This window comes from Gobius niger, assembly GCF_951799975.1.
Source record: "Gobius niger genome assembly, chromosome: 1".
Lineage (NCBI taxonomy): Eukaryota > Metazoa > Chordata > Actinopteri > Gobiiformes > Gobiidae > Gobius > Gobius niger.
In genome coordinates, this window is record NC_136852.1 from 8,277,413 (window position 1) to 8,304,922 (window position 27,510).

Consider the following 27,510-nt stretch of genomic DNA (forward strand, 5'->3'; position numbering starts at 1 on the left):
GCTCATTGGACACTGCGCCTGTGCTCCTGGTGAAGCTTTCATCCCTGTTTTATGGCTGGGGGAGCGCACACCTGGGGCCCCTCTCCTGCAGCGTGAGGCCTGCTCGAGTGGCCGCCTGGACTCACCGGTCGCTCCCTGCCTTTTACTTTGTTTGCTCTGCGTCTTTCATATGAATATCCTCTGTTCTGTGTGTGTTTGCACGGGCTGCTTTTGAGATTGTACACAGTGATGCGGGTGGATGAAAGCTAAAAGTGGGGGTAAAATACTAATGTCGCCGTCGTATATCAGCTGTAGGTACAAATCGTTTAGAGTAGGGATGCACCGATACCACTTTTTCTAAAACCGATACGAGTACGAGTACTTGGATTTAAGTACTCGCCGATACCGAATACCGATACGAGTACAAGGCATTTTCTTCAACATTCTTACTTTTTTCCACAGCAGATTGGTTTGTAATTAGCAAATTTACTCATTTACATTTCCTTAAGTAAAGTAGGCGACACTTTTAAGAGCCGTTATATTAGAATTGTGCTGATGCCATTTATTTATTTATTTTTATTTTCATTCAATATAATTTTTAATTTTTATTGCACTGTCCATCATAGACAGAAAAGCCCATGTCCAAAAGCTCCCAATGCCTGTGCTTTATTCATATATTTTTATTTAACAATAGTATTGAGATGTTACTGAAATGGTCTCTTTTCGTCTTTACTTCAGCTCCGTGTGGATTTTCTCGTGTGTTTTGTAGTAACTTAGCGAGTAGCTACAGCGTTTTCACTGTTCTGCTGCAGCTCATTTTCGCTCAATATGGACATGCTGTATCTCTTTTAATTGGATTTTCTGAGGACTTTTTAGTCGCTGGGTTAGTTTTTCAGATGAATAAACCCCTGGGCATAAAACGGCGTCAGAATGGCCAAAACTGCGCTAGCCGCGAGTTAGCATCGTTAGCCTGTATGTTGTAAACACTGCAGACGCTGCAGCACCAACAACATTAAGCTCTGGTTAAATCCAGCTCAGACTCTGGTTTAGGGAGTGTCGTCTGTAATAAAGTCAGCTCTATGTGGATTATTGTCTTTCCACTAAAGAATTCTCCAGTTTGTTGCTATTTTCTCTCCTCAGCTGAGAGGTGCGCCTCGTAGGTGCGCTCACCGCACGTCAAATGGTATCGGTTTCTGGTATCGGGACCTCATGAATGAGTACGAGTATGAGTACCAGCCTGTGGTATCGGCCCGATACCCGATACTGGTATCGGTATCGGTGCATCCCTAGTTTAGAGGCACAGGCCTAGTTTAAAAGCATGTGCAGAACGAGATATGGCACAACTAAATTTTTTTGGTCTTTAAAGCATGATTCAGTTCACAGTTCACATTTAAACCTCTACAGAAGCAATAACCTTTAAGGGAGCATTGAAATAATACTTACACACAAGGACACAAGTACCTATTCTACTTCTCATTATTGTTTTATTCATGAATTATTTTCCTTATTATTGTGGTATTGCTGTTAATGAGTTAATGAGGAAGGAAGGAAGGAAGGAAGGAAGGAAGGAAGGAAGGAAGGAAGGAAGGAAGGAAGGAAGGAAGGAAGGAAAAAAGAAGGAATGATGGAAGGAAAGACGGAAGGAAGTAATGACGGAAAGAAGGAAGGGAGGGAGGGAGGAAAAAAGGAAATAAGCAATGAAAGAAGGAAGGAAAGAAAGAAGGAAAAAGGAAGGAAGGAAAGAAGAAAGAAAGGAAGGAAGGAAGGAAGGAAGGAAGGAAGGAAGGAAGGAAGGAAGGAAGGAAGGAAGGAAGGAAGGAAGGAAGGAAAGAAGGACGGAATGAATGAAGAGAGGGAGGAAGGAAGGAAGGAAGGAAGGAAGGAAGGAAGGAAGGAAGGAAGGAAGGAAGGAATGAAGGAAGGAAATAAGCAATGAAAGAAGGAAGGAAAAAAGAAGGAAGGAAGGAAGGAAGGAAAGAAGAAAGAAAGGAAGGAAGGAAGGAAGGAAGGAAGGAAAGAAGAAAGGAAGGAAGGAAGGAAGGAAGGAATGAAGGAAGGAAATAAGCAATGAAAGAAGGAAGGAAAAAAGAAGGAAGGAAGGAAGGAAGGAAAGAAGAAAGAAAGGAAGGAAGGAAGGAAGGAAGGAAGGAAGGAAGGAAGGAAGGAAGGAAGGAAGGAAGGAAAGAAGGACGGAATGAATGAAGAGAGGGAGGAAGGAAGGAATGCAGGAAGGAAGGAAGGAAGGAAGGAAATAAGCAATGAAAGAAGGAAGGAAAGAAAGAAGGAAAAAAGAAGGAAGGATGGAAGGAAGGAAGGAAGGAAGGAAGGAAGGAAGGAAAGAAGAAAGAAAAGAAGGAAGGAAGGGATGGAAGGAAGAGAGGGAGGAAGGAAGGAAGGAAGGAAGGAAGGAAGGGAAGAAGGAAGGAAGGAAGGACGGAATGAAGGAAGGAAGGAAATAAGCAATGAAAGAAGGAAGGAAAGAAAGAAGGAAAAAAGAAGGAAGGATGGAAGGAAGGAAGGAAGGAAGGAAGGAAGGAAGGAAGGAAGGAAGGAAGGAAGGAAGGAAGGAAGGAAGGAAGGAAGGAAGGAAGGAAGGAAGGAAGGAATGCCTCTAAGCAAACTAGGACAGAGTAGTGGTTATAGTACAGGTGTGGAAAGCTACAGTCTTTGGAGCTTGTGACTAACAAACAAACAGCCAGTGCCTGACACACAAGTGCCCACAGGGGAGGCATGTGTCTTGCTGTCATAATGCTGTGTACTTTACCTTTGGAGTGCTCCCAGACGATGGTGGGCGGCGGGTAACCTTCGGCAGAGCAGTTCAGCGTCACAGTTTTCCCGTAGATGCCATCTTGATCTTCAGGCTGGACCACAAACTGAGGAGGAACTGCACATACACCAGGAAAACTTTTAGGATTAGGAAGCAGACTGACCGCCTCTGAGGGCATGTTACTTAAACTGACTTCATCTTCCTCACCTCGGACTATGAGCTGACTCTGGTGCTCCACGACGGCCGCCTCGTTCCTCGCGATGCAGGTGTAGTTGCCGTTGTGGTCCGGGGTGAGGTTGTTGATCCGCAGGGAGCTGGTGAAGTCGATGTTGTCCACGGTGACGCCTAAGCTGACCGGGATGGGCCGCCCGTCCTTCTGCCAGGTGATGTCCAGAGGCCGGTCGCCCGACATGACCACGCAGGGGATGAAGACGCGCTGGCCGATGGTGAAGCGCTGGAACTCGAACGGCTGGATGTACGGCGGGACTGCGGAGCGAAGGGGAGGGAGATAAGACTCTGAACAAGGTAATTCCCCGGATAGTGTGGCAGGAAGACGGGCTTTTTTAGGCTAATCCTCGTCTACTGCTTTAAAGGAGGTCAGGGGGGCTGCAAAAGAAGGAGCGGATCATAACCTGACATGCAGCCGACGTGGTTCAAAGATCCATCACTGAAGTTTATAGGCAAAGGTGAGCTTTCATTGAAGATGTTTGAAACTGATGCCTTCATTTTTAGAATTTTATAGAGGCTGTAGCTTTCTGTATTAATGGGATTGACAAATTTAGCAGTGATTCTCAGCTCGTGGGTCGGACTCTGACATTTTTAATTCAATATTTTCCATCTGAAACTGCATGGAAACACTACCGGCATCTGTTAAAATGATTGTTTTTGGGTTGTTTTGATCATTATATCAGTCTGAAATGCATAATTTATCTACTGCTTGTTCAATAAAACCTTGAGTGGAAAATACTATATTGTTTGTAAACATTCCAGGCTTAGCTGGAGGCGGGAAGCTAGATTCCTATCTATTTCCATTGTAGCTGTTGTCATAGTAACGATAAACAACTGTTGTTGGAAATATCAGATAAACCTTATTTTATCGTCTCAAATGTCATTCCTCTTGTTCTTATACCTTAAGCCACAACAGGACCACATTTTTTAGATGTAGTTACACTTATAATTGCTAGTTCTAGTTTAATCTTATTTCTCTTGATCACTTCCTGCCTCCAGCTGATGTCACTGATGATAGAGCATCTCTGGAATGTTTTGATAATGTTTTGGGGAAAGCAATTTGGAGAAAAATCTAAGCTTTCTCTAATTATTCAAAAACTACTTTCTGAATTATGAATATAGTTTTCTACTAAATAAAGACAAATACATGGAGAGGACAAAGTGGTTCAACAGCCCATAATTACATAAATAACAGAGCAACAGCAAACTAACATCGTGCTAATGCTAATGCTAGCTAGCACTAGCTATGACTACCGTTTTTTCGCTTCTATTGAACAATCTGCTGTGAATAAACATCCATATGGACCCGATTTAGACTTGACTTTATTTGTAGGTGACAAATTTCGCCAGAAAAAGGCTAAAAAGAGTGAAAAATTGCGTGGTCCCAAAAGATTTTGTTTTCCCGCTCGGCGAGGCCACGCCCCCTTCTATGACACGATGCCGTTTGTATCTATGTAAGCAGCGAAAGGGTCTATATATGACAAATTATGTTTCTTGGGGGAGTCACAAGTCATCCCTTAGGGAAATAGGGGGTCCCAAAGCCAAACCACATGTCTAAAGTTGTTGCCTCTTATGCTACTTTAGGGCGGAATAACAAGTTAAGATGTATTTAATCAGTTTATTATGAATAATTGAATGGATTTCACAAATTTAACAGGTTTTACACACAAACATTTTAAAAACAGAACTTTTTCATCTGGGGACCCCCACCCAAGGCCTCGCAACCCCCAGAGGAGTCCCGACCCTCACTTTGGAAACCACTGCTTTCTAAAAAAAACTCTTCTTTCTCTTTAATGCTTGAAATGACTAAGAAAATGTACATACAGAGTACATACTATTACGCATTTGTCAAACATTTATAACTCATTCTTCTTCTTCTACAATTCCTTTATAGCGGCTCATTCGGTCATAGTTCTGCTCCACTCTCTCAACAGATTTACCCACAAAACTACCACCACTAATAACAATAATTGGCGTAACCGTCGCGGCGAGCTCTTTTCAAACGGGTCCTCGCTTTATTCCGTCTCCATCTCATCTGCGCTCCAGTGTCCAGCCAGTTCAAGTAACAGTGAAATAAGCAGCACTTTAGCGGCTTATTTAATTCACAACAAAGTGGAGATAATGGACTGCGGGGATCCCCAAAGACACTTCCGCATTTTAAGCGCGAGCCGAGTAAATTAACAAATGCACTGGGCTGGCTACGGCACCGCTGGGAAGAGCAGCCCGCGGTATCGCTGCACTTTGGAGACGCGCTTCTCCGTAATGCTGTAAAGGAGGGGAAGACCTCTGCATGTTACCTATGGGTGTTGGAAAGATCTCAGCGGACATTACTCGGCGCAAATGAAGATGCAGTCGACTCCGTGTTCCGCTGACGCATCTTAGGAGGTTCATGAAGACGTGGCTAAACGACAATGATCTGGACAGGGCCCGTTTGACCGTTTTTCCTGCTGCTTGGGACATCACATCAGTGGAGTAAAATATTTCATCATCATTTTTGTCAAAGTAATATTATTGCTGACTAAAATGAGACTAAAACTAAATCAAAAGTTGTTTATGAGACTAAAGCTGTGGCTAATTTGGAAAGGGTGGATCTGTCATATGTCTTGATGGAAAGTGGATTTGTAACTTCATGATCATTGCATAGCATTTGGAGTTTTGGTGTGATTTTATTTTATTTTTTATATTTTTATTTTATTTTATTTTTTATTTTATTTTACTTCATTTTACTTTATTTGTTATTTTTACTTTATTTATTTATTTATTTTTGTTTATTTATTTAGTATTATTTTGTTATTATTATATTTTTTATTATTGCACTTTTTGGGGGGGGGTTTGGTTTGTTGTGGTATGCATGGGTCGGGCTGCCACTGTTTTGTATGCCTCTATATACTTATACATTATTATTATTATAAATACTTTGATACATTTTGTACTTTTATCAAAGCCTGTAAAACAATTCTTGCTTTGTTGAAAAAAAAATCAATAAAAATATTGTTGGGAAAAAAAAAAACTGACTAAAACGTCCAGATATTTCTTGTTGACGGAGATAAGTAAGGGATAATGTATAGAGTTCGGGAAATTTCACAGTTACCACGGAGATCGGCCATCTTTGCAGCTGTTAGCATACATTTCCATAAACTAACATTAGCTAAAAACAGTATAAAAAGTAGAGAAAAGAGCCGTGGAACGACTGCTGAGTTACTGCTGGTAAATACATCTAACACACTGTGGTGTCCAAGCGTTTTAATTTGAACAATAACTCCCGTATTTTAACTTTTAAAATCCCCATTACAATTGCTGCTAATCCCATAATGCTTATCGTTATGACATCACATTCCCGAACGCTGGTCATTATCGGTCATGTTTCGCCCTGAAGGTACTTATTTTCCGGATAATGACCAGTGTTCTATACATCAGTGTTTCCCAACCAGGGGTACGGGGACCCTTGGGGGTACTCAAGGACCTAGCAGGGGGTACTTGGAACTATTTCAGATTGAAAAATGGGGAAAATGTAACATAATTTTTGTAGGAAAAGCTATATTTTTCAGTAAAATGAAGCCTAGGCATTAATTCAACCTGGGAGACGATTTCCAGCATCACCTCCTCCAGCCAATGATCGCTTCCAAGAGGGCCACACCTCCACCTCAGCCATCAGCGTAAGAGCCGCACCTCCATAGCAGCCAATCATCGCCCTCGGTCCCGCTTTTAAGCCCCAGCAATCATGGTTCGTTCGCTTCCCAGCTGCGCTGCGACCCACCTCCACCCCATCTCCGCCTCTTCCATCCACGGCTTCTCCCTGCTGCAGCTTCACGGGTCTTCCATACCACCACCAGTGTCCAGGCTCCGGGGGAAGGCATCCCTAACTACAAGCTGTTCATCCATACTGACTTTCATACATCGATGTCTACCGCCGGGGTCTGATCGCCAAAACTAATATACATGTCATTAAATCTTCCTAATCACCGCTTTCGTCTGTTTGAGTCTATCCAGGTTGAAATGTGTTGCTTTGGGGGAATTTTAGGTATATTTTGACTGCAACATTGTCCTTTTTCTTACAAATACACATTTACTTTCTAAGACTGAAAGACTGAAATTTTAATTATTATTTCACTAAATCTTGAAAAAGTGAAACTACATTATAAATAGTCAAACTCAACACTGGATCTCATGCAAACCTCTCAATTAAAGTCTTCCGTCCTGCCATCTGTGCCAGGTCCAACTGACTGAAAGACAGCTTCCTCCACCAGGCATGTCATGGAAGCTTCCTTTCTCTGCTGGCCCCAATTTTCCCGCAGTGAGCCTTTCCGTGGACCTACCTCTCACTCTCAGGTGCACGCTCTGGGAGTCCATCTTGTTGGGCTGCACCATCACTTTGCAGTTGTACTCCCCGGCGTCGCCCTGCTGCACGTTGGTGAGCTTGAGCGTGCCGTTGTTCTCGAACGCCCGCTGCCTGTGGTTGAAAGGCAGCAGGGCCGAGTTCTTGTACCACTTGATGGAGTAATACGGATAACCGATCACGCGGCAGTGTATGAAGGCGTCTTTCCCCGCAATGGCCGTGATATTTTTCAACGGACGGATGCTCGCGCGGCCTGAAACAGACACAAGCATTGAAGAAATTACCTTGGTACATAGGCAGGGTTTGGGTGTGTTCGATTCACAAAACATGAACGGTGTGCCCGCGTAACCTACGGCGAGCACCTGTAACTAAAAAGGCTGTACACGGGAGATTTGCCGGCTAATCCTTTTTCGGTGTTTGCTTAGCGCTGCGAGGAGAAGGCGTGAAATGCAAAGCAGATTAGCTAACTGAAGGAAAACACAATATTTAAAGGCAATAACGGCATACAGTTAGACGCTTTTTATTACTTCTCCCGCATTATTTAAAGCTACTCTGTTGGTAGAAATAGAAATAATACACTGCTACAACATTAGATACAAAATCACTACAACAAACACAAATTCTTTCTCACATCTCACACACACAACTTAAACCATTAAACTGTTGGGAATCTGTCACCCACATACTTATATTTATTTAACCGAGCGTTTTTACTCCAATTCGGCTTTACCCAAATCTAAAAGCTTCTTGTCTGGAGCTGATAGGCTTTAGTCTAACGTCTCATTAGAAAGCTCAGACCTACAAAACTGATCTAAGATTCTTCCTCATTATGATTGTCCCGTTTTCTTCCTTTTTATTTTTGCTTTGTTGACATGTTTTGGTTTCATTTTTGTGGCTTGATCAGCTACATTACACAAAAAAAAACTAAATGCGGCCAAAATGTGTGGGAAAAAGAGCTTTGAAAAGGTGACAAAAATGTGACAAAAATGTGACAAAAATTGACAAAAACAGTTTAAAAAAAAGACAAAAAATGACAAAAAATGGACAAAAAAATGACAAAAAACAGTCAAAAAAGCAATGAATAAAGGACAAAAACGTGACAAAAATTGACAAAAGACAAAAAAATGTCAAAAAAGCTACGAAAACAGGAAAAACATGGACAAAAACATGACAAAAAAAATAAAGATAAAAAGTCATCACAAAAGCAACAAAAACAGGATAAAATTGTGACAAAAAATTTGATGCAAATTTGACAAAAAAGCAACGAAAACAGGAACATTTTTTGACAAAAAATCCTCATAAAAACACAGAAAATATGACAATAAATTTACAAAAATTCAACCAAGAAATGTGACAAGTGTGCGAAAACATGATTTTAAAAAATGCAACAAAAACGTCTAAAACGTGGTAATAAAAACAAGCTTTGATGAGTTTTGCAAGTCTGAGCTTTCAAATGAGGCGTTATTCTGGCATCCAGGCTGTAAGCTCCAGTCAAGAAGCTTTTAGATTAGGGTAAAGCTAGAGAAAATGTGCTCGGTAAAAGCGGGGGTTCAGGGGTTAATGAAGCTGTAGCTTGTTAATAACCTAAAGGAACAACTGGGGCAATACTGGACGTCCCTCGGCTTCTCCCTGCTCTGTGCATGTGGGAGACTTTGAAATGTAATCAAACGCAGCTTAAAGATATTTTTGATCAGATCATTTGTCAGCAGAAATGGTCTTTTTCGCACTGAATTTCTCCCACTGTCTAAACCCTAAAGTGAGTCTCTGTCACTCTGGAAATATCACTAAACAAAAGAACAATAACTAAAGGCATTTATTTGACCACAGACACAAACTAAGAACATGTTTGTGACCCACTTTTCAGGGAAAAGTGGTGTCTGCTGTGCTATGGTTACAACTAAAAAGCACCTTTTTCCCCTAAATGTAGGTCAATCTAATTCTTATTAAAACATGAGGAAAATCCTATTCAGCTACTAACCAGCTGATAACTGTCCACTGTCCACAGCTTCAACGCTAAATATATTGTTAAAGATGAGGGATTATGAAAGGATTCAGCTTAGGAAGAGATCGAGAGGTGAGGAAAGGTAATAATAGCCACTGAGAAAGATTCAAAGATTACTCAAAGATGCGTTAGGGTCTGAGTGTGATCTCTGGAGGTCGTGGTCAGAGTAGCACCACAAAAATTAACCTCTTACCGAGCACATTTTCTCCTGTTCCAAAAGCGTCAAAATAGTGCCAAAAACAAGCCGGAAAATAAAGAAACTAAAACACAATAAAAAAAGCAATAAAATATGACTGAAGAGTGGGGAAAAAGCAACATAAAAGCCACAAAAGAGTGTCGAAAAACGTAGTGAGAAAGTGAACAAAAAAACCACACAAAAAAATGCTATAAAAAACAAGACATAGAGCGCCATAAAAGCAATGAAACAAAAACTCTTAAAAAATGTGGTCTTCGCTTTCAAATAGGAGCAAGACCCACCTTTTTATCTTAGCTTTAACTGGCTAATCTATTTATTTAATCCTAATATATAAAATATATATATGGGAGGTTGTGCCAGGCGTATTGTTTTAAATGTTGTAATTTGTAAAGCACTTTGTGATAGATATGAAAAGCGCTTTATAAATATAGTTTGATTGATTGATTGATTGAAAGTTTGAAATGATTATTATGTTATTTTTTTATGAGAGAATTCAGCACTGTAATAAAGTAAAAAGCTCTACAAAGTTGATATTGCATAATACCCCTACTTTAACCTTAAAACCCCCACCTTTACCAAGCACATTTTCTCCAGTTTAGCTTTACAAGCTTCAAGGAAAAAACGTTGAAACAGAGACAAAACAAGGGTGAAAGGGCAACAATAAAAGTGAAAAAGCAACAAAAACATAATAAACAAGCGACAAAAACACAATTAAAAAGTGATGAAGAAGCAAACAACAAAAGAGCAACAAAGAAGTGCCAGAAAAGCAACAATAACACAATTAATAAAAAGCGAGGAAAACACGACAAAAAAGCATCAAAAAGTAAGGGGAAAAAAGGTAATGAAGAAAGCATAAAAAAAAAAACAGCTGTAAGCTTCAGTCAAGAAGCTTTTAGATTTGAGTAAAACTGCACTGAGAGGTTAATGCTGACTTTTGATATACAGTATATTTGTTTAAAGCTATGCTCATAACGTGCTAATCTGGTAACCCATTCCCAGGGGTGGCCCGTTCTCCCCATGGCCACCACATACTTCTAGCTATTTGTTTCTGCCTCACAAAGACACAAACACACTATCCTGGCACTGAAACTGTCTAAACACACCTCCCACTCACACATCCGCACAGACAAACAACATGTATGTATGTGTAATGTTGTTCTTGGAGGAGCTGATTTGACAAGCACCTCTTACGTTTATTCGAGCCTGATGGAAGGCTGCCCCGGCGGAGTTGGCGCAGGTGCACCGGTACACGCCCCCGTCCGTCACCTGGGTGTGGGACACGTTGAGCTGGCTGACCACGTGCCCCTCGTGCGTCTCGTAGTGGCCCAGGTGGTGGTGGCTGTCCTTGATCACCGGGTCGTCGTCCAGGCTCCAGCTGCAGCGGGGCGGGGGCGTGCCCTTCACCTTGCACATCAGGAACACCGGCTCGCTGGGGTTGACCACCTTCTCGCTGAACGAAGCCAGGATCTTAGGGGTGCCGTCTGGGGAGGGGAGAAGAAGACGACATGCGAGGGTTAAATCTGGACAAGCTCAGGAAAGTGAAACACACTTTTAAAGTAACCAATTCTAATCTCAAACCCAAACTCATCACTGTTTGCTGCATGACAAAGTAGGCTGGTCTTCCCTGACAAACCAGAGAGCGCGGCACTGTATCAGTGTTAATTTTGACAACATATTTTCATTTAGTTTTAGTCTTAGTCTTTTGACGAAAATGTAATTCGATTTTAGTCTAGTTTTAGTCAAAAAAATATCTTAAATTTTAGTCTAGTTTTAGTCGACTAAAATTAAGACGAATTTAGTCGACTTTGCATTGATAATATTCATTATAATCATATTTAATCTTGTTCCTCTGCTTCATGGAGCTGCTCCACATGAACAAAGCTCAGAGCTGATCCTTTGGCAGAGAATTTACATGATCTGAGGCTCTTTCAGACGGTCAATAGAAGTTTGGATGATTTTAGTCTCTCCCTTTCATTTTTATTTAGTCTTATTTTAGTCGACTAGAATATCTGGACATTTTAGTCATAGTTTTAGTCTCATGAGAAACTTTTAATTTAGTTTTAGTCCAATTTTAGTCGTCAACACTTTGACTAAAATTAAGACTAAATATTTTAGTCGACGAAATTAACACTGCACTGTATCTTGTTTATTTATAAGGGACGAGTTGGGAGGCTTCCTGATTATCTCGCATGTGAACTAAACTGCAGCTCAAGTCGATGCAACACTGGGTCACGTGACTGTTTAGTTCTAAAAAATGGACTCATAAAGAGTAACACAGGAAAAAGAGGCTTTTCTTATTATGCTGCCCACATGGTTGCAAGCATGGTGTGCTTGAATATGGGCTAAGGAGGCTAAAAACCGAAGAGAAAGACTTCATGTTAACTCTTTGATACCTTCACTTAGTCTTTAGAGTGGAAGAACTTTGGTAGAATCCTGCAACGTGACTCACAGGGCCAAAACTTTGTTAATCATGCATTAGCCATGTGTGTTTGAGTTTAGCTTCTTTGTACAAGCCTTGCAATTGTTTTTATTAACACGCTGCCCACAAATGGAACAAACTACCAAGACTTTAGTGCCTCCGTCACATCTAAAATGTTTAGTACTAGATTTGTATAAAGAAAATTGTACCTGCTTTAATTGCTATTTAAAACATTTTATTGTAAATACTGTTTTGTTGTTCTTTGCAATGAAACTGGGCGCTCATGAAAAAGAGTCTTGTACTCTCATTGGGCCTTCCCTGTATAAAAAAAAAAAAATCAGTATTTCACGGCGAGATTGTAATGTCAATCCTTTGTTTGAGCTAAAGTTGACTAAAGTTATACCATTATAGCTGACAGAAGACATAAAGTTTGTTCTGAATGATGCAGGATTTGAGATAGTATCACGCCTTTGAACAGAAAGTATACTGTATATTAGACATGGACAATAATGTAAGTGCATAGAGCAGGGTTTGGCGACGTTAGGGCCTTGGGTCAAATCCAGGTCTTCCAGCTTAGCACATCTGGATCCCAATATGGTATTTTCTAGAAATGTTCTTACTTATCAGTGATCAAACACCTGGTAAAGTAAAATGCTAAGAAAAACATGTCTAGGAGGAGCCAAATATCCCCTGTCTGGTCATGTATGATGTACTGCAGCACTGGCATTGTGAATTTCCCCACTGTAAGACAAATAAAGTCACATCTTTTCTTATTTTTAGCAGTGTTAATTTCGTCAAAGTGATATTTTTGTACGACTAAAATAGGACTAAAACTAAATTAAAACTTTCTCATGAGACTAAAACTATGACTAAAATGTCCAGAAATTTTAGTCGACTAAAATAAGACTAAATAAAAATGAAAAGGAGAGACTAAAATCATCCAAACTTCTTTTGACCGTCTGAAAAAGCCTCAGATCATTTAAATTCAATGCCAAATGAACAGGTCTGAGCTTTGTTCATGCGGAAGCAGCTCCATGAAGTCGAGGACCACGATTAAATATGATTATAATGAATATTATAAATATAAGTCGACTAAATTAGTCTTTATTTTAGTCGACTAAATTGACATGCAATTTTAGTCGACTAAAACTAGACTAAAATTGAAAAGGTTTTTTTTGACTAAATCTTGACTAAAATTAAATTACATTTTAGTCAAAAGACTAAGACTGAAACTAAAATAAAATATGTTGTCAAAATTAACACTGATTTGTAGGAAGTGGTCCTTTTCTTTGGTGCACAGTTGGGAGGTTCAGCCATTGGACTTTTCATGTAGAAGAAAACTGACCCACCACTAGGCAAACCTGCCCTCCACAGCTCTACAGTGAAGGCAAATCAAGCTCTGCACAAGCTAGTCCAACGAACTTTGAATAGGCCGAAGCCTGCACTCTTAACTCTAATTATAAACAGATTTCAAAACATGCAACCTACAAGAGAAAAGACATTGTTTGCACAAAGTACCTTTCAATTTTAATAAATGCGTGCTCTGTTTCTGGGCGTTTCTGGGCCAGCTTCATTTGGAAAAAGACACTGCTTTGCTTTCCTGTTTTGCAAACCTCCATATCTGAAAATTGTGTAAATATATGTCGTATGTACAGCCCGAAAATGAAAAGTGATTCCTCCCAGACCAACACAAAGACAGAGCTGTGTCCTCCTGCTGCAGCTCTCTGATAATCTCGCTCAGTTCCTCATGATTATAGATGATCAATATCTGCTTTTCCCAGCTCCGGGCCACAGGAGACTGTTGCCGGAGTAACGCTGGCCCACGTATGCTATTGGATCAGGCGGAGCGTGCATCATGTATTTCTGTTGTCAAGGATCATACAGACCAGCGGCGTTCGGGCTAAAGGTGACGGTACATTCTCAAGGCCTGCAGTGACGGGCGGAGGATAAAAAGTCTGTCCATTTCTACAGGTTTTACGATGTTTGCTGGATTCAGGTCATGGGGTAAATGGACATTGGCATTGTGTAAAGCAGGGGTCGGCAAGTTTGCGTCGTGGAGGGCCGATTTTCATCATTGCCAAAACACTGAGGGCCGAACCTCACCATTATAGCCTGAAGTAAAGAACTTTTTTTCTGCAAATGCCAAGTGGTTCTGGCTTCGGGACCCGCTATTACCCTCGGATGACAAGCCAAGACCCAAATACAACTGAAATTTGTCATATATCGTATAAAATGTTGTATTTTAAACCAATTTTTTTTATTGAACAAGCGGTAGATATGCTTTTACGAGATCAAAACAACCCAATAATATTCATTTTTAACAGACTCTGGTGTGTTTCCATGCAGTTTCAGATGGAAAATATGGCAGAAAAAAAAGGTTCCCATGACCCACTGAAAATGGTTCCGCGACCCACTGTTTTACGTTATATATGTCCAAGTGGGAGGTTCTGTCAGGACATTTTAATAATACTGCATTTTTAGAGTACTTTATCATGTGTTTGATCTCTTATTTGCATAATAAAGAACAAACTGGCTCATATCCTGTATCATATCATGAGGCTTAGAATTGAGTCCCTAAAGACCTTATGCCTGATTTCTTTTATTACAAAGAAAGAGGAAGCCACTAAATGAAAATAGTTGCGGTCCAAACTCATTCCTAACTTCTCCAAACCTTTGGAGTCTCTCAATGTTCACAGGCTGGTTTCAGAACGATCAGGATCACTTTTCAGGGCCACTTAAACAGAAATTGTTGAAAAAAGCCTGTAAGTTCATTGGACGCACAGTGTTTTTCCAACAAATCTCTGAGTTTACAATAGACAAAAGGAGGACAAAACTAATTGTGCTCATCAGGCATATGGCCCTTAAAGGAGCTATACCTGATTTTACTTCTAGAAATGAAATGAAAACTATTTGATCCTCCTTAAGTATGTTGTAAACTGAAACGTTTGTGGGGAAAACAGCGTGCACTAAATATAGATTTAGAACATTTGTATCAATTTCATGAATGTTCAGGCTGTTTTTCTAGCATTTTTGTAAATGTGACCATGAAAAGTGACCCTGCAAGTTGTGAAATCTGCCTATTAACTTGTAAACTGTAAAAAATTTGGATGCTACAAATATATTAGAAAAGTTACTAATGAGTTTGGACCACAACTAACATTTGAATTTAGTGGCTTCCCCTCTCATTGTTTGCAATAAAAAAAATCAGGTATAGCGCCTTTAAGGAAGTGAAATTTAATGAATTATTGTGTTGATGATGAATATGGTGGTTAGAGCTAATGTTGAATGTGAACATATGCACTAAAGCTAAAGTGCATATGACACATACAGCACAATTTTTGCTAAAACATATTTTTACACAATTATATTTTAGATCTTGCTAAAGATTGTACCCAGCTTTCTGTAGTTTGACCATTTTTGTGATGTTTACTGTTTTACTTCCTTCTTGGACACTGACGGGAAGTGACATGGATAGAGGCAAACCATTTTCAAGTGTTGCCATGCCAACCATGTTATGTCAATGGGAAATAGTCAAACTGCTATGAGCTTTACCTCTATCTATGTCCCTTCCTGTCAGTAGCTTGAAAATTAAACCAAAGTAACTACATATAACCGATGTTATTATTATTTTTAAAAGCAATGAAACCTGTCACATCCTCTTTCAAGTTAAGGCATGCCTCATTGTCCCCAAAGGTACATTTTTCCTCTGCATTTGACGCTGGGACAATTGGTAGCAGCATTTCAGCGCCCCAGGACTCATGTCTAGATAATGAGCTAGGTTTATGGTTAGAATCACTGAGCTAGAGGAAAAACTAGCTAACGTTAGCATTTCAGAGAACGCTACCTATTAGTATTCCTAGATATTTAACAACAATGGATTGGAGGAATGGTTTGTTTACTCCCACAGAGATTCTGCATCTATAAGCTTTGATCGCAGCTGTTATTTGAAACAGGCAGCCTCGTAAACAGGGCTGCGTTTGCCAGAATAATAAATAAAGTTATAGGTTATAGTTTCCCATGAGCTGAAATCCCCAGAAGTCTTCAACATACCTTCCAGGATGACTTGCACAAAATCCTGTGCGGACATCTTGGCCTTCCTGGCGAAGCACTGGTAGGCCCCTCCGTCGCTCTTGGACATGCCCTCCATGATGAGGTTCTCTCGGTTGAGGCCGGTGAAGCGCACGTTGTTGCTGGGGTAGATGATCTCTCCGTTGCGGTACCAGGACAGCTCGTACTCCTCGGAGCCGCTCACACTGCAGGACAGAGACACCTTCCCCCCGACACTGCCCTTCACCTTCCGGGGGCTCACCACCACCTTCAGGGGCTCTGCGAGGACAGGAGGACCAGATGACCGCTGTTAATGCTCGGTACTACGACTATACTTCCAAACTTTGAGAAATATTTCAACCAAAAACATGTGACAAAACATTACCCATGTTAATACTATGAAAAATGTTGTATACAGTATGTTGCCATCACTATGTCTAGATATTTCTCAGCTTTCAGGACTATTCTGTTTGAGGAATGCAACTTAAAAGTCTAAATCTTTTTTTCCACCCTTTAAAAAACGAATTGTTGAGGCCTTTTCGGTCCCAAATTGGCTCATGCATCAAACATCTTCTTTAAATTGGATTAATTTATGGCCTGAGGGCTCAACTTTTGAAATGTCAAAAATGTTTAAGTGCTTTTAGGGCTGGGTGATACTGACAAACATTTTTACTGTTTTCTTTTTTGAGGACTTTATCGATAACGATGAAGTGCAAGCCATCAGAAATATGCAGAAATAACATCTAAATGTACATAGCTCTGTCGCTCAAAAAGATAAATGTTCTGAACACATATATGTTTCTACATTTTTCCAATCTTTCTCTCTCCATTTCCCCCCAATTCTTTAAATTTTTTGCCAAGAATTAAACCTCATTTTCCCCCTTTTTCCCTATTTTTCAAAAAAAAATTCTTGATATTATAGAAAATCTTCGATACAGCCTTCACTATATTATCTTGCAGACCACATGTGTCAAACACAAGGCCCAGGGGCCGCATGTGGCCCACGGGATGATTTAATGTGGCCCTTTGTAGAGCATGAATTTCTGAGTATGTCAAAAAAAAAAGTCTCTTGCCCATTCCTGTGCTGCTTTAAGTTTAAAAAAAAAAAAAAAAAATGCCATAATGCTCACTCTAGCCACTAGAGGGCAGCTTAAATTTAAATTAGGAAAGATTTCCACACATGTCCAGAAGAGGGCACTGACATAATAAGAGATCAGGATATAAACAGCACATTATAGCCATGTGGTACTGGTCAGTCTGCCCCAGTGCGGCTGTGGCTACAATATTAACTTACCGCTATGTGGAGTGTGGAGTGAATGAATAATGCTACATGTAGCACTTTGAGAAACGCTCCTGTTGTAGACAATATTTTGCTCCCAGCCCTTCACAACTTGACAAAACTACAGATGTACGTTACCTGACAAGAGCATTTTTTCTCACAAAACTCACATTTCTCAAAAGTCATTATTAGCAGTGGCAAAATCGTGCACTTTTCTTTCCTTTCTAACCATTTCCAAGGATATTAAGAGCCTGTACAAACTACTCACGTTTGACATACAGGCGTCCCACCACCTCCGCGTTGCCGTAGCTGTTCCACACCTCGCACACGTACGTCCCGGCGTCGCTGGGCTGCGTGTTCTCGATCAGCAGCCCCGAGATGGTCTGTCGAAAGCGCATGTCGGGCTCCAGGGGGCTGTTGTCTTTGAGCCAGCGGTACTTGGGCGTGGGGAAGCCCGAGGCCTTGCAGGGCAGCTCCACTCGGTGATTTATCATGACCTCCCTGTGGTCGAAGCCGTCCAGGATGCTGGGCTCAGCATTGGTGGGGTCTGAAAGGGAAATGTGGAGATAATGAGCGCAGAGTTTTCACAGATGGGTGGCTGGATTATCTAGTATTGATCCACAAGGTCAGGATTCACTTTCATCTATCAATTTAAGGATGAAGGAGTTATAAGCAATTTTTATGCTAAGTATTGTATTGTAAATGTTAATTTATTTGGCCTTTAAGTAACCAGGAAAGTCCCTCTGAGACTAAGAATCTCATTTCCAGTAGTGTCCTGGCCACAGGTTGGACCCTATTGTACATATTTTTGTGGTAGGGGAAACCAGAGTACCCAGTAGAACCCTGCACAGACACGCCAATAATAGAGTTGTAACTTCTCTGTTGAAATTTAACATATAATTCATATCTGTGGCTTTTTAACCTCTTAACCCCCACCTGAACTGAGCACACTTTCTCCAGTTTGGCTTTACCCAAATCTAAAAGCTTCTTGAAAAAAAGTGGCAAAACGTGGCAAAAACGCAAAAAAAAGCAATGAGTAAGAAACAAAAAAAATGACAAAAAGTGCCAAAAAAGCAACAAAAACGACAAAAAAGAGACAAAAATGTGACGAAAACTCAATGCAAAAGCAAGAAAAACACAACAACAAAAAATGCAAAATCATGACAAAAGGCGACAAAAATGTGACAAAAACGCAGCAAGATGACAAAAAAGTTAAGATCAGTTTTGTCGGTCTTAGCTTTCAAATGAGGCACTGTTGCTCTCCAGTTGAGAAGCCTTTAGTTTGGGTGAAGCCGAACTGCAGAACATGCGCTTGGTTAAATTATGTGTGTACATGGAGCATACACTTGATGAGCAAACGTGCTCATTTAGGGATCTCACATGTTGCTTGGAGCGCCCTCCTCTGGCATAAATGGGAATTACCCAGAACACACAACAAGATACAAGACACCATTTTTAACTAATAACAGGCAAACAAATCAATGGCATCATAATAAATACAGTTTGTGTGTAGAAGCACTGTGTATGTGTAAAATAACACTTCAGAGGGCCTTCCACAAACACCTCGGGCCCCAATTTAGGAACCACTGATTTTATTAACTGTTTTTTGCAAATTGTTTGTAACTCATTTGTGTGAGTCTGCGAGGTCAAAGGTTTGAGAACAGCCGTCCTTAGGGGTTCCCAAACTTTTCATGCTGCGACCCCCAAAATCCCCAGACCAACAGCTGGACCACCCTGTAAACTATAATTACTGGCAATTATTAAATTCAGGTGAACAACATTAATCTGGTTTAATGATGCTAGTTTGGATACTGTATTTTCATATTTGCCTTAAATTTAAAAAAATACATCAACTTAAAGGGGCTAGATTGAAGTTAGTCATTTTATACTCACTACTGCCACCTCAGGTCTTACGTGTAACTGCACCGTCTATATTAAGCTCATGCAGGACGGCACTTCAGACCCGAAGTGACACTTTTTTGAGTGACAGTGCAGGATTTTAGAGGCAGTTGTGGTGAACAGGTCTGAGCTCATTCTACACATTAGGACATGGCTGGAACATGTAGGGTGAGGAAAATGTTTAGTTTTAACATTTTTAAACTCCGTATAGTCCCTTTAAATGTCACAAATGTAAAAAATGTTGTCTCTAAATGATCTTGCGACCCCCCGAGAGGTCCCGACCCCCACTTTTGGAACCCCTGCTATAGGCCAGTTGTCCCAAAAGAAGGAGTGGCAATTACTGAATCCCAAAATGATTTCAAGTTATAAAAAGGAAATACATTCTTAACTGAAAACAGCACAGATTTGTGAATCGGGGTCAAATAACACAATAACAAAACCATGTATTTTTGCTTGATTTAACCTATATTACTCATTTCTTTTTAAAGTGGGGGTCACAGATTGTTTGCATAGTCACTTCAGGGGTCCCGGCCTTTGATGTAATGTTTCATGGTATCCTAAACTATTGGATCTGACACCCGCCCTGTGTTGCGTTGGCAGAGCTGCGGGGGGCAGCACTGACCTGAGACGATGAGGCGGGCGCTGTTGCTCTGCCGGGTCTCCCCCGTGTACCGGTGCCGGGTGGTGCAGCGGTAGTTGTTCAACCCATCCTCAGGCAGGACGTCCACGATGTACAAGGCTCCGGTGGATGTGATCACGTATCTTTGTCCTGGAAAAGCAGAAGGAGGAATTAAAACTCAATTTAAAGTGTCAATGAATATGTTTTTGCCTGCACCGGACCACGTGGTGAGAGAGTCTGGGGCACCTGTTCTCTGCTCTACTTCCACCACTTCCTGCCACAGAAGCCTCAGTGTTCGGTAATATTATGCTAATTCTGCAGATCACACAGGGCTGAGTGAGGCTGTCAACATTCATCGTTCCCCGCCGTGGCGTGCACACAAGCCCACGATCCCACGGGAGCGCACGCACGTCAAAACTCATCCCACAGGCAATTTACACAGGACTCTGCTCACTGTGCACGGGCCTGCGACGGGTCAGGTAACAGACACGGGCAAGGGAGGTGTTGACCCAGATGTTAAAGGTAGGGTGTGTAGGATTTACACAACATTACCTTTAACCCCAACATATGAGGTCAACAAAAAAAAGCCCAGTTGAGTCTTTAGTAGAGCTAGTGGAGCAGACCTACTGTAGTTAAAACTGCACTGGGTAACACTTTACATTATGGGCCGGTAAGTCCTTGGTACTTACAGTGGTAATTACAGTGGTATTTACACTGGTAATTCTAGGTACTTATTGTGGTTCTTACAATGGTACTTACAGTGGTACTTGCAATGGTACTTATGGTGGTAATTACAGTGGTAATTCTAAGTACTTATTGTGGTACTTAAAGGATACTATAGTGAGAATTACAAGTCATGTACTTCTAGATACAGTGGTAACTCTTAGTAATGAAGGTTGTACTTCTTGTTTTCCCTAATGCTGTTTTATGTTGTTTTATAGTCACACAATCCTAGAAATTACGTCTGTATGTAGAATTACCACATTTACTACTTATGAATTGCTGCTGTAGTATTCTTGAATGACCAATAAGTACCATAGATGTATCACTGAAACTACTAGAAACTATCATTTAAAGTGTCAAAGTACATAGAAGTATGACCTTCATTACTAAGAGTTACCACTGTATCTCTTAGTAATGAGAGATACTGTGGTAACTCTGTCTTCCTAACCCCTAGCCCGAATGACTAGTAATTATGACTTTTAGTACCACAATAATAACCTCGAATTACCGCTATAAATACTAGTACTTACCACTGTAATTACCACTGTAAGTCCCACTGTAAGTACCACAATAAGTACCGAGAAGTACCACTGTAATTACACTGTAAGTACCACTGTCATTACTAGTAATTACCACTATAAGTACTGGCCCGTAATGTAAACCCTCCACTGTAGTATTAGCTATTTGTTTACTTGGTTGGAACAGTGCATGAGCTCGAGAAACTGCATCTCCATCAAGGAACCAGTCACACATTCACTCTCTCATTCATACACCAGTGTACACAGACAGTGGAGGCAAGGTGGGTGAAGTGTCTTGCCCAAGGACACAAGTGTTCGCCTGTGGGATTTGAACTGCCGCCCCTCCGATCACAAGACGACCCGCTCTACTCTCTGCACCCCTTCCGCAATGGAGTAATCAGAAATCAGTAATCAGATTACTTTTTAAAGGTAACTGTGGCAACACTGGCTCTAAGTCAGGGGTGTCAAACTCATTTTGGGTCGTGGGCCGAAATTCAGCTCCAACGGCGGGTCGTGGGCCGCATAATAGAGACATTTTTTCCAATAAATGAATAATAATAAGCTGTGATTTGGTCAAAGCTCCACTTGACTGTAGCTTCATTAATAACAACGACTTACACTTGTATTGCACTTTACAAGCCTGTGTCACAAGTTTCTCAAAGTGCTACATAGTCATTATTCATTCACTCCACACTCAGTGGTAGTAAGCTGTTATTGAAGCCACAGCCGCCCTGGGGCAGACCGTCCATTTACCACCTGGCTATATAATGTGTTGTTCATATACTGAGCTCTTATTATGTCAGTGCCCTCTGCTGGACATGTGTGGAACTCTTTCCTTTTTTTTTATTTAATGCCCCCTTGTGGCGAGAATGAGCATTCTGGTTATTCTTTAAAAATGCATAACTCCGCACAGGAATGGGGTAGAGACTTACTTTTTTTTTAACATGCTCTGGACTTTATGTTCTACAGGGCAGGGGCCGGATTACATCATCTTGCGGGCTGATGAGGATCAGGCCCGCGAGATGATGTTTGTATGTTTGACAACCCTGCTCTAAGTGTTAATTACAACATGTAAACACTGAGATGATCCGAGGCGGCCCCCACTGAAGAAGTTAAGCTGATAAAACTGTAACAAAACCACTGCATCAGTGACGTGAACCTCTGCTTTCGGTCACAGTCTTCAATATAATGTAACTTGGCATGTTTAGAATTATATCGAATGTGAAGAAACGTTCATATCGCATCTTATTTGCTAACTTTAGTTTTTTTATGCAAGAGGTTTTCAGCTGGAACGCTCTGAGGTCGTAAGTTGGAATTTTCAAGTGGGAAAAATACAAGTTACAAGTTTCCTAGAACGTTGCATAATGTCCAGCGTCACATTCTGGATTTTTACTCCATGACTTCATTGTTTACTTGTAACTTTCTTTCTTTCTCTCTCATAGAGCAATCTTAAAGACCATCAATCTAATGAGCAAAATGAAAAATGTTAATCTTATAAAAGTCAATATACATGAGTTTGTGAGTAGAATTAACAGTCACAACATGGCCGCCAGAGCTGGACAGTAATTACAAAGGGATGGCATCTGGAGTTTAGTAAAGATCTGTGGTTTAAATGCATATTCCTGCTTCTTCGATTAAAAATGCATAACCTCAGCAGGTGCACATGGCGCTGTTTTCCGTTTGACTTGGCGGGTGAGCGGCTCCTCCGGAGGTCACGTCCCATCATGCCTTACAAACACACCGTGTCACACTACTCCTAATGGCAGCCTGTCTGCGCTCTGCTCCTGCTGCAGTGTGGGGCTGCGCCACCGCCACCGGCCGCTGTTTCCAGGTAGAACTCTGCTATTAAAGGCACAGGCCGAACGAACCAAACGCCATAGGTTCATGTGACGCTCGTGACATTCAGAGGAACCTATCCTTGGGTGTCAGTCACATAACGTTTGCCTGTTATAGATGACATTTTGAGGGCTTTGGACAAATAGGCCAATACCAAAAGGGTTGCAGAATAAGAGGGAAAAGTGTCTTGACAAAAGTGTTTCCTTTTCATTTTGATACAATCATCACATTTAAACTAAAAGTAAAATAAGAAGAAATGGAGACGAAAATAGAGACGAAAACTCAACAAAAATGTGACAAACACGCTACCAAAAGGGTATCACTTTATTTTACACTACCTTGATACATTGTACCAAACTAAATTTAGTACAATCTAATGTGCTCTGTAACAATGTGTAATAACTCGTATCTATGGGTTAGACCAGTGGTTCTCAACCCCATTATAACAGTTAGGATTGTGACCCCTCCCGGGTCAGACAATGGGAAAACAGGGACATTAACCTATATAATTCTTAAAAAAGAAAGAAAAAAACAATGGCTAAAATAAAATTAATTAAATTTAGAACAAATAATAGCACCCTGGTATTATTTGTTCTGGTAAAACAAATAATACCAGAACAAATATCATAATAATTATGATATCATAATTAATTAATATGATATAATGTATAATGTTATATTATATAACATTAATATATATATTATTATCTATATGCTCTGGCGACCCTCCAAATTTGTCTCACGATCCTCTTGGGGGTCGGGACCCCCAGGTTGAGAACCCCTGGGTTAGACACAATGGAATAATCTGTATTAGTACTTTGTACCTACAAATTAACAAATACATATTATTCCATTGTGTATCAAATCCCAGGTACAAGTTACTACAGTTACAAATCTCATTACATTGTACTAAATTTACTTGTATCAATGGTAGTATAAAATAAAGTGTTACCCAGTAAGGTAACAATAATACAATAAAAAACACTTTATTTTACAGTACCCTATATTGCACCTAACTAAATTTAGTACAATGTAATGAGCTCTGTAACAATGTGTAATAACTTGTACCTGATACACTATGGAATAACATGTATTTGAAGTTTGTAGGTACATAATGTAATAACCCTAAGGGTCTTGTGTTCTACAAAGTACTAATACAAGTTATTCCATTGTGTATCTAACCCATAGGTACAAGCTATTACACATTGTTACAGAGCGAATTACATTGTGCTAAATTTAGTTTATGTACAATGTATCAAGGGTAGTGTAAAATAAAGTGACAAAAATGTGGCGAATCCACGACAAAAAAGCAATGGAAAAAAAAGATGAAAAAGCAACAAAAATGTGACAAAAATGTGACAAAAACGTGGCGACAACGAGACAAAAAAGTTAGGATCCGATTTTTAGGTCTTAGCTTTCAAATGAGGCGTTACACTGTCGTTCTCCAGTCGAGAAGCTTTTAGATTTGGGTAAAACTGAAAGCAACTGGAGCAAGAGTGCTCGGTCAAGGCAGGTGGCAAGAGGTTAAATGTAAGTAAAAAGCATTAAACTGGATTAAAACTGGCATCAAATCTAACTTTCTTGGAAAAATATTGACATTGTTCGACTATTTTTACTGCATACATTTGTCAAATACAAATAAATATGATCTAGAACTTATTCAACTACAGTTTTGGCTGAAATGGTTTGGTGGAACAAGGGACATTATGCAAAATTAACTTCACCATGATACAATGTTGTTCTCTCATCACAAACATTATTGCATTTTCCAACCAACAAAGTATAAAACAGTGATAAAGATTATCTGCAAAAAGCCGTAACAGAAGCTCTTTAAGAAATGAAACGAGCACAGATTGTTTGCATTTGTGAATAGAGTCTGCTTTAATATGCGCCTCCTTACATACTGTGATTACGTATGCAAAGGGAAGCCAGGCAGAAGACGAGGGAGGGAGAGGCAAAATAATGCACAGCTGTTGTAAGCACTGACCCAGATAAAACAAAAACACGTTCTGGAGGCTCCGGGACACACCGACTATAACGTGTAGACGGATGAGCTACGTTAAAGCTGGAGTACCGGATGGGAAGCACAATTTTTCCCTCTTTTTAGCCATTTTCTGGTGGAATATAAACTTATCACAAACAAATAAAGTTCAGTGTAAATGGGGTCCATATGGATGCTTTATCACAGCAGATTGTTCTGTTGAAGTGAAAAAACGGCAGTCATAGCAAGCGCTAGCTATTGTTAGCATTAGCACGATGCTAACATGTAGCATTATGTTAGCATTCTCCGTTTTTTTTTATGTATTTATGGGCTGTTGAACCACTTTGCTCCTCTCCATGTCTTTTTATTTTTATTTAGTAGAAAACTTTATTCAGAATTCAGCATTTGCAGCAGTTGTTAAAGTAGTTTTTGAATAATTTGAGAAAGTTGAGACTTTTTTTAAAAATTGTTTTCCCCCTTAACTGTTTTCAAACATGACCATATATGGGCGATTCCAGAGACGCCGTCTGTATCTATATGTGCCTTCTCCAACACACCTGTTGCAAACAGGAGATGTGCAAAGTAAAGTGCTATTTTACATAAAAAATAGAAGAAAATCATGATCAAACAGACATATTCCAACAGACTCAAGAACGTTTTTAGTTCTTCAAATTACCTGTGATATGTAATTCGTAATTTTGTTATGTAATTTTTAATTGTGAAGGACTACAGATGGAAATGAGCATGGCGCTAAATCTGGTGCAGCCATCTTTTTAAACTGCACACTGTCCTTTCAATAAACTAAACTAAACTAAACTAAACTAAACTAAACTAAACTAAACTAAACTAAACTAAACTAAACTAAACTAAACTAAACTAAACGTTCAGCCAATTTTGAAAGAAAATCAATGTTCTCCAGTAAAGGCTGGTGACACTGAAAATGGTTCAGTGACACTATTTTAAAAGCCACGACACAAATAAGGATGTGTTTTCTAATTCATAAAACATTGTGCTGTTTGAATCTGCTGAATATAATGTAAAATAATGTATTGCTTCCCATATTATTATAGATTTAGATACAGATTAAACTATAAACATATTTTTTCAGGAGTTAAATACTGTCCTCTGTGAAAACCCCTGAAAACAAGTCCACGACCCACTTTTGGACCCCGCCCACCAGTTGAGAACCACACATTTAACACATTTATATCGACGTTTGCCATGTGCTGAACTGATATCCTGCTATTTCAAGTCACTTACTGTATTTTAGCTAATAACATAATGAATTTACCATAAAAACATAAACCCTTCACTCAGAATCGCCCGTTCTTTTCACGCCCCCGTCCTCCCTCCGCTCGGCCGTCTCCATTTTGACTCGGTTCCGCGGGTTTTGAAATCTCACTGTGGAATCCATCTTGAGGGAGACAAAACGCTATTTCACTCCGGCGGCTTCGAGCTGCTGCAATTTTCTCCTCAAGCACCTCTCTCCGCTCCTGCCCCTGGCTTTTAAGACGTCAGAGCGGCCGCGGCGCTTTGACAGGACCGGGGCGGGCGGAGGGGCTCGAGCGCGGCCCACTCCACTCACACGCTTCATAATCTGTGTCAACATCGGGTTCTGGATCTGGACTCTGATCCTTCTCCAGATCCACAGTGAGAAGAAGGGGTGTAAGAGCTAAAGTGGTACATGTACACAGCGCCACCTACTGTTTTGAAGTCTGCGATATAATACAAGACTTAAAATGGGACAAAATATGATCAACCTTTATGTAAGAGAGCGAAATGAAGTTTTAATGGTGGACTATTGTGTGAGAGTGAACCTGTAACAGTGAAAAGATCTCCTCTGCTCCAGACACGTTTATCTAATCACAGCCACTTTAGCGGAGACACGATCTAATATGATGCACGAGCTCTCACTCTGGGCACGAGAAGCAAGACCTGACGCACACGAGAGCTGCGGCGGCGGCGGCGGCCATCTTTAATATGGCTGATGACAGGCTAACCACTGACCACTTCATTATAATGTATAAACATATTCCACAAAGTCCCACAAATAATCCATTGGTACTTGGATTACGGAGCAAGCAACAGAAAGATGCTTGCATTTTTCTTTACCGAACAAAAATTGAAGTCTGTTGTGGTAACAGTGATAACTTTTTGTAATTTTTGGACCTACTCTATCTGAATGAAACAAACCTCAACGTCTTCTCTCTCAGACTCATAGACCTTGGTCATAAAACTGTCCAAACGTGGTATCAAAACGTTTGTTATATGAAAGAACTTTCAGCCAAAGGAGGAATATGGGAGGATTGAAGGCTTAATCCCTCACAAATAATGATCAGGATGACCATTTGTTTATTTCCTGTTTGGAGATTGAACTGAACGATGTAGTTGTATTGGCACTTGTCTCAGGGCTGGGCCATATGGCCAAAAAATAATTTTATTTGAAATAAACTTTAAAAAGTCTCCTGATCTTTGAAGAAAGCTGCTCAGAGTCCTGCTCATTACTATTTCATAATGTAGCTACAATTAGGCCCATTAAGATAACATAACCCTTTATTCAAAGGGGCTAGATGCAAGTTAGCCATTTTCTACTCACTACTGCCACCTCAGGTCATACGTGTAACTGCACCTTCTATATTAAGCTCGTGCATGACGGCACTTCGGACCCGAATTATCACCTT

At 40.4% G+C, this 27,510-nt stretch overlaps 1 protein-coding gene and 1 long non-coding RNA gene across 6 annotated transcripts in view; one reads left to right on the top strand and one right to left on the bottom strand.

The window, feature by feature from the left end:
* LOC306975571 (cell adhesion molecule DSCAM-like) overlaps positions 1–27,510 on the bottom strand; it is a 231,536-nt gene that overhangs the window by 66,967 nt on the left and 137,059 nt on the right. For 4 of the 5 annotated variants that reach the window (XM_079573156.1, XM_079573159.1, XM_079573157.1 and 1 more), the window contains exons 4-10: positions 19,775–19,921; positions 17,522–17,800; positions 15,978–16,253; positions 10,693–10,989; positions 7,291–7,563; positions 2,954–3,232; positions 2,744–2,863 (exon numbers count right to left, since the gene is read on the bottom strand). In XM_079573156.1, the coding sequence (XP_079429282.1) occupies positions 2,744–2,863; positions 2,954–3,232; positions 7,291–7,563; positions 10,693–10,989; positions 15,978–16,253; positions 17,522–17,800; positions 19,775–19,921 (1,671 nt within the window). Of the gene's footprint in view, positions 1–2,743; positions 3,233–7,290; positions 7,564–10,692; positions 10,990–15,977; positions 16,254–17,521; positions 17,801–19,774; positions 19,922–27,510 lie in introns of all 5 variants that reach the window. The other variant, XM_079573155.1, reaches the window with a different exon arrangement.
* Positions 1–27,510, top strand: part of LOC306977254 — a 56,699-nt gene that overhangs the window by 4,337 nt on the left and 24,852 nt on the right. The window lies entirely within an intron of this gene.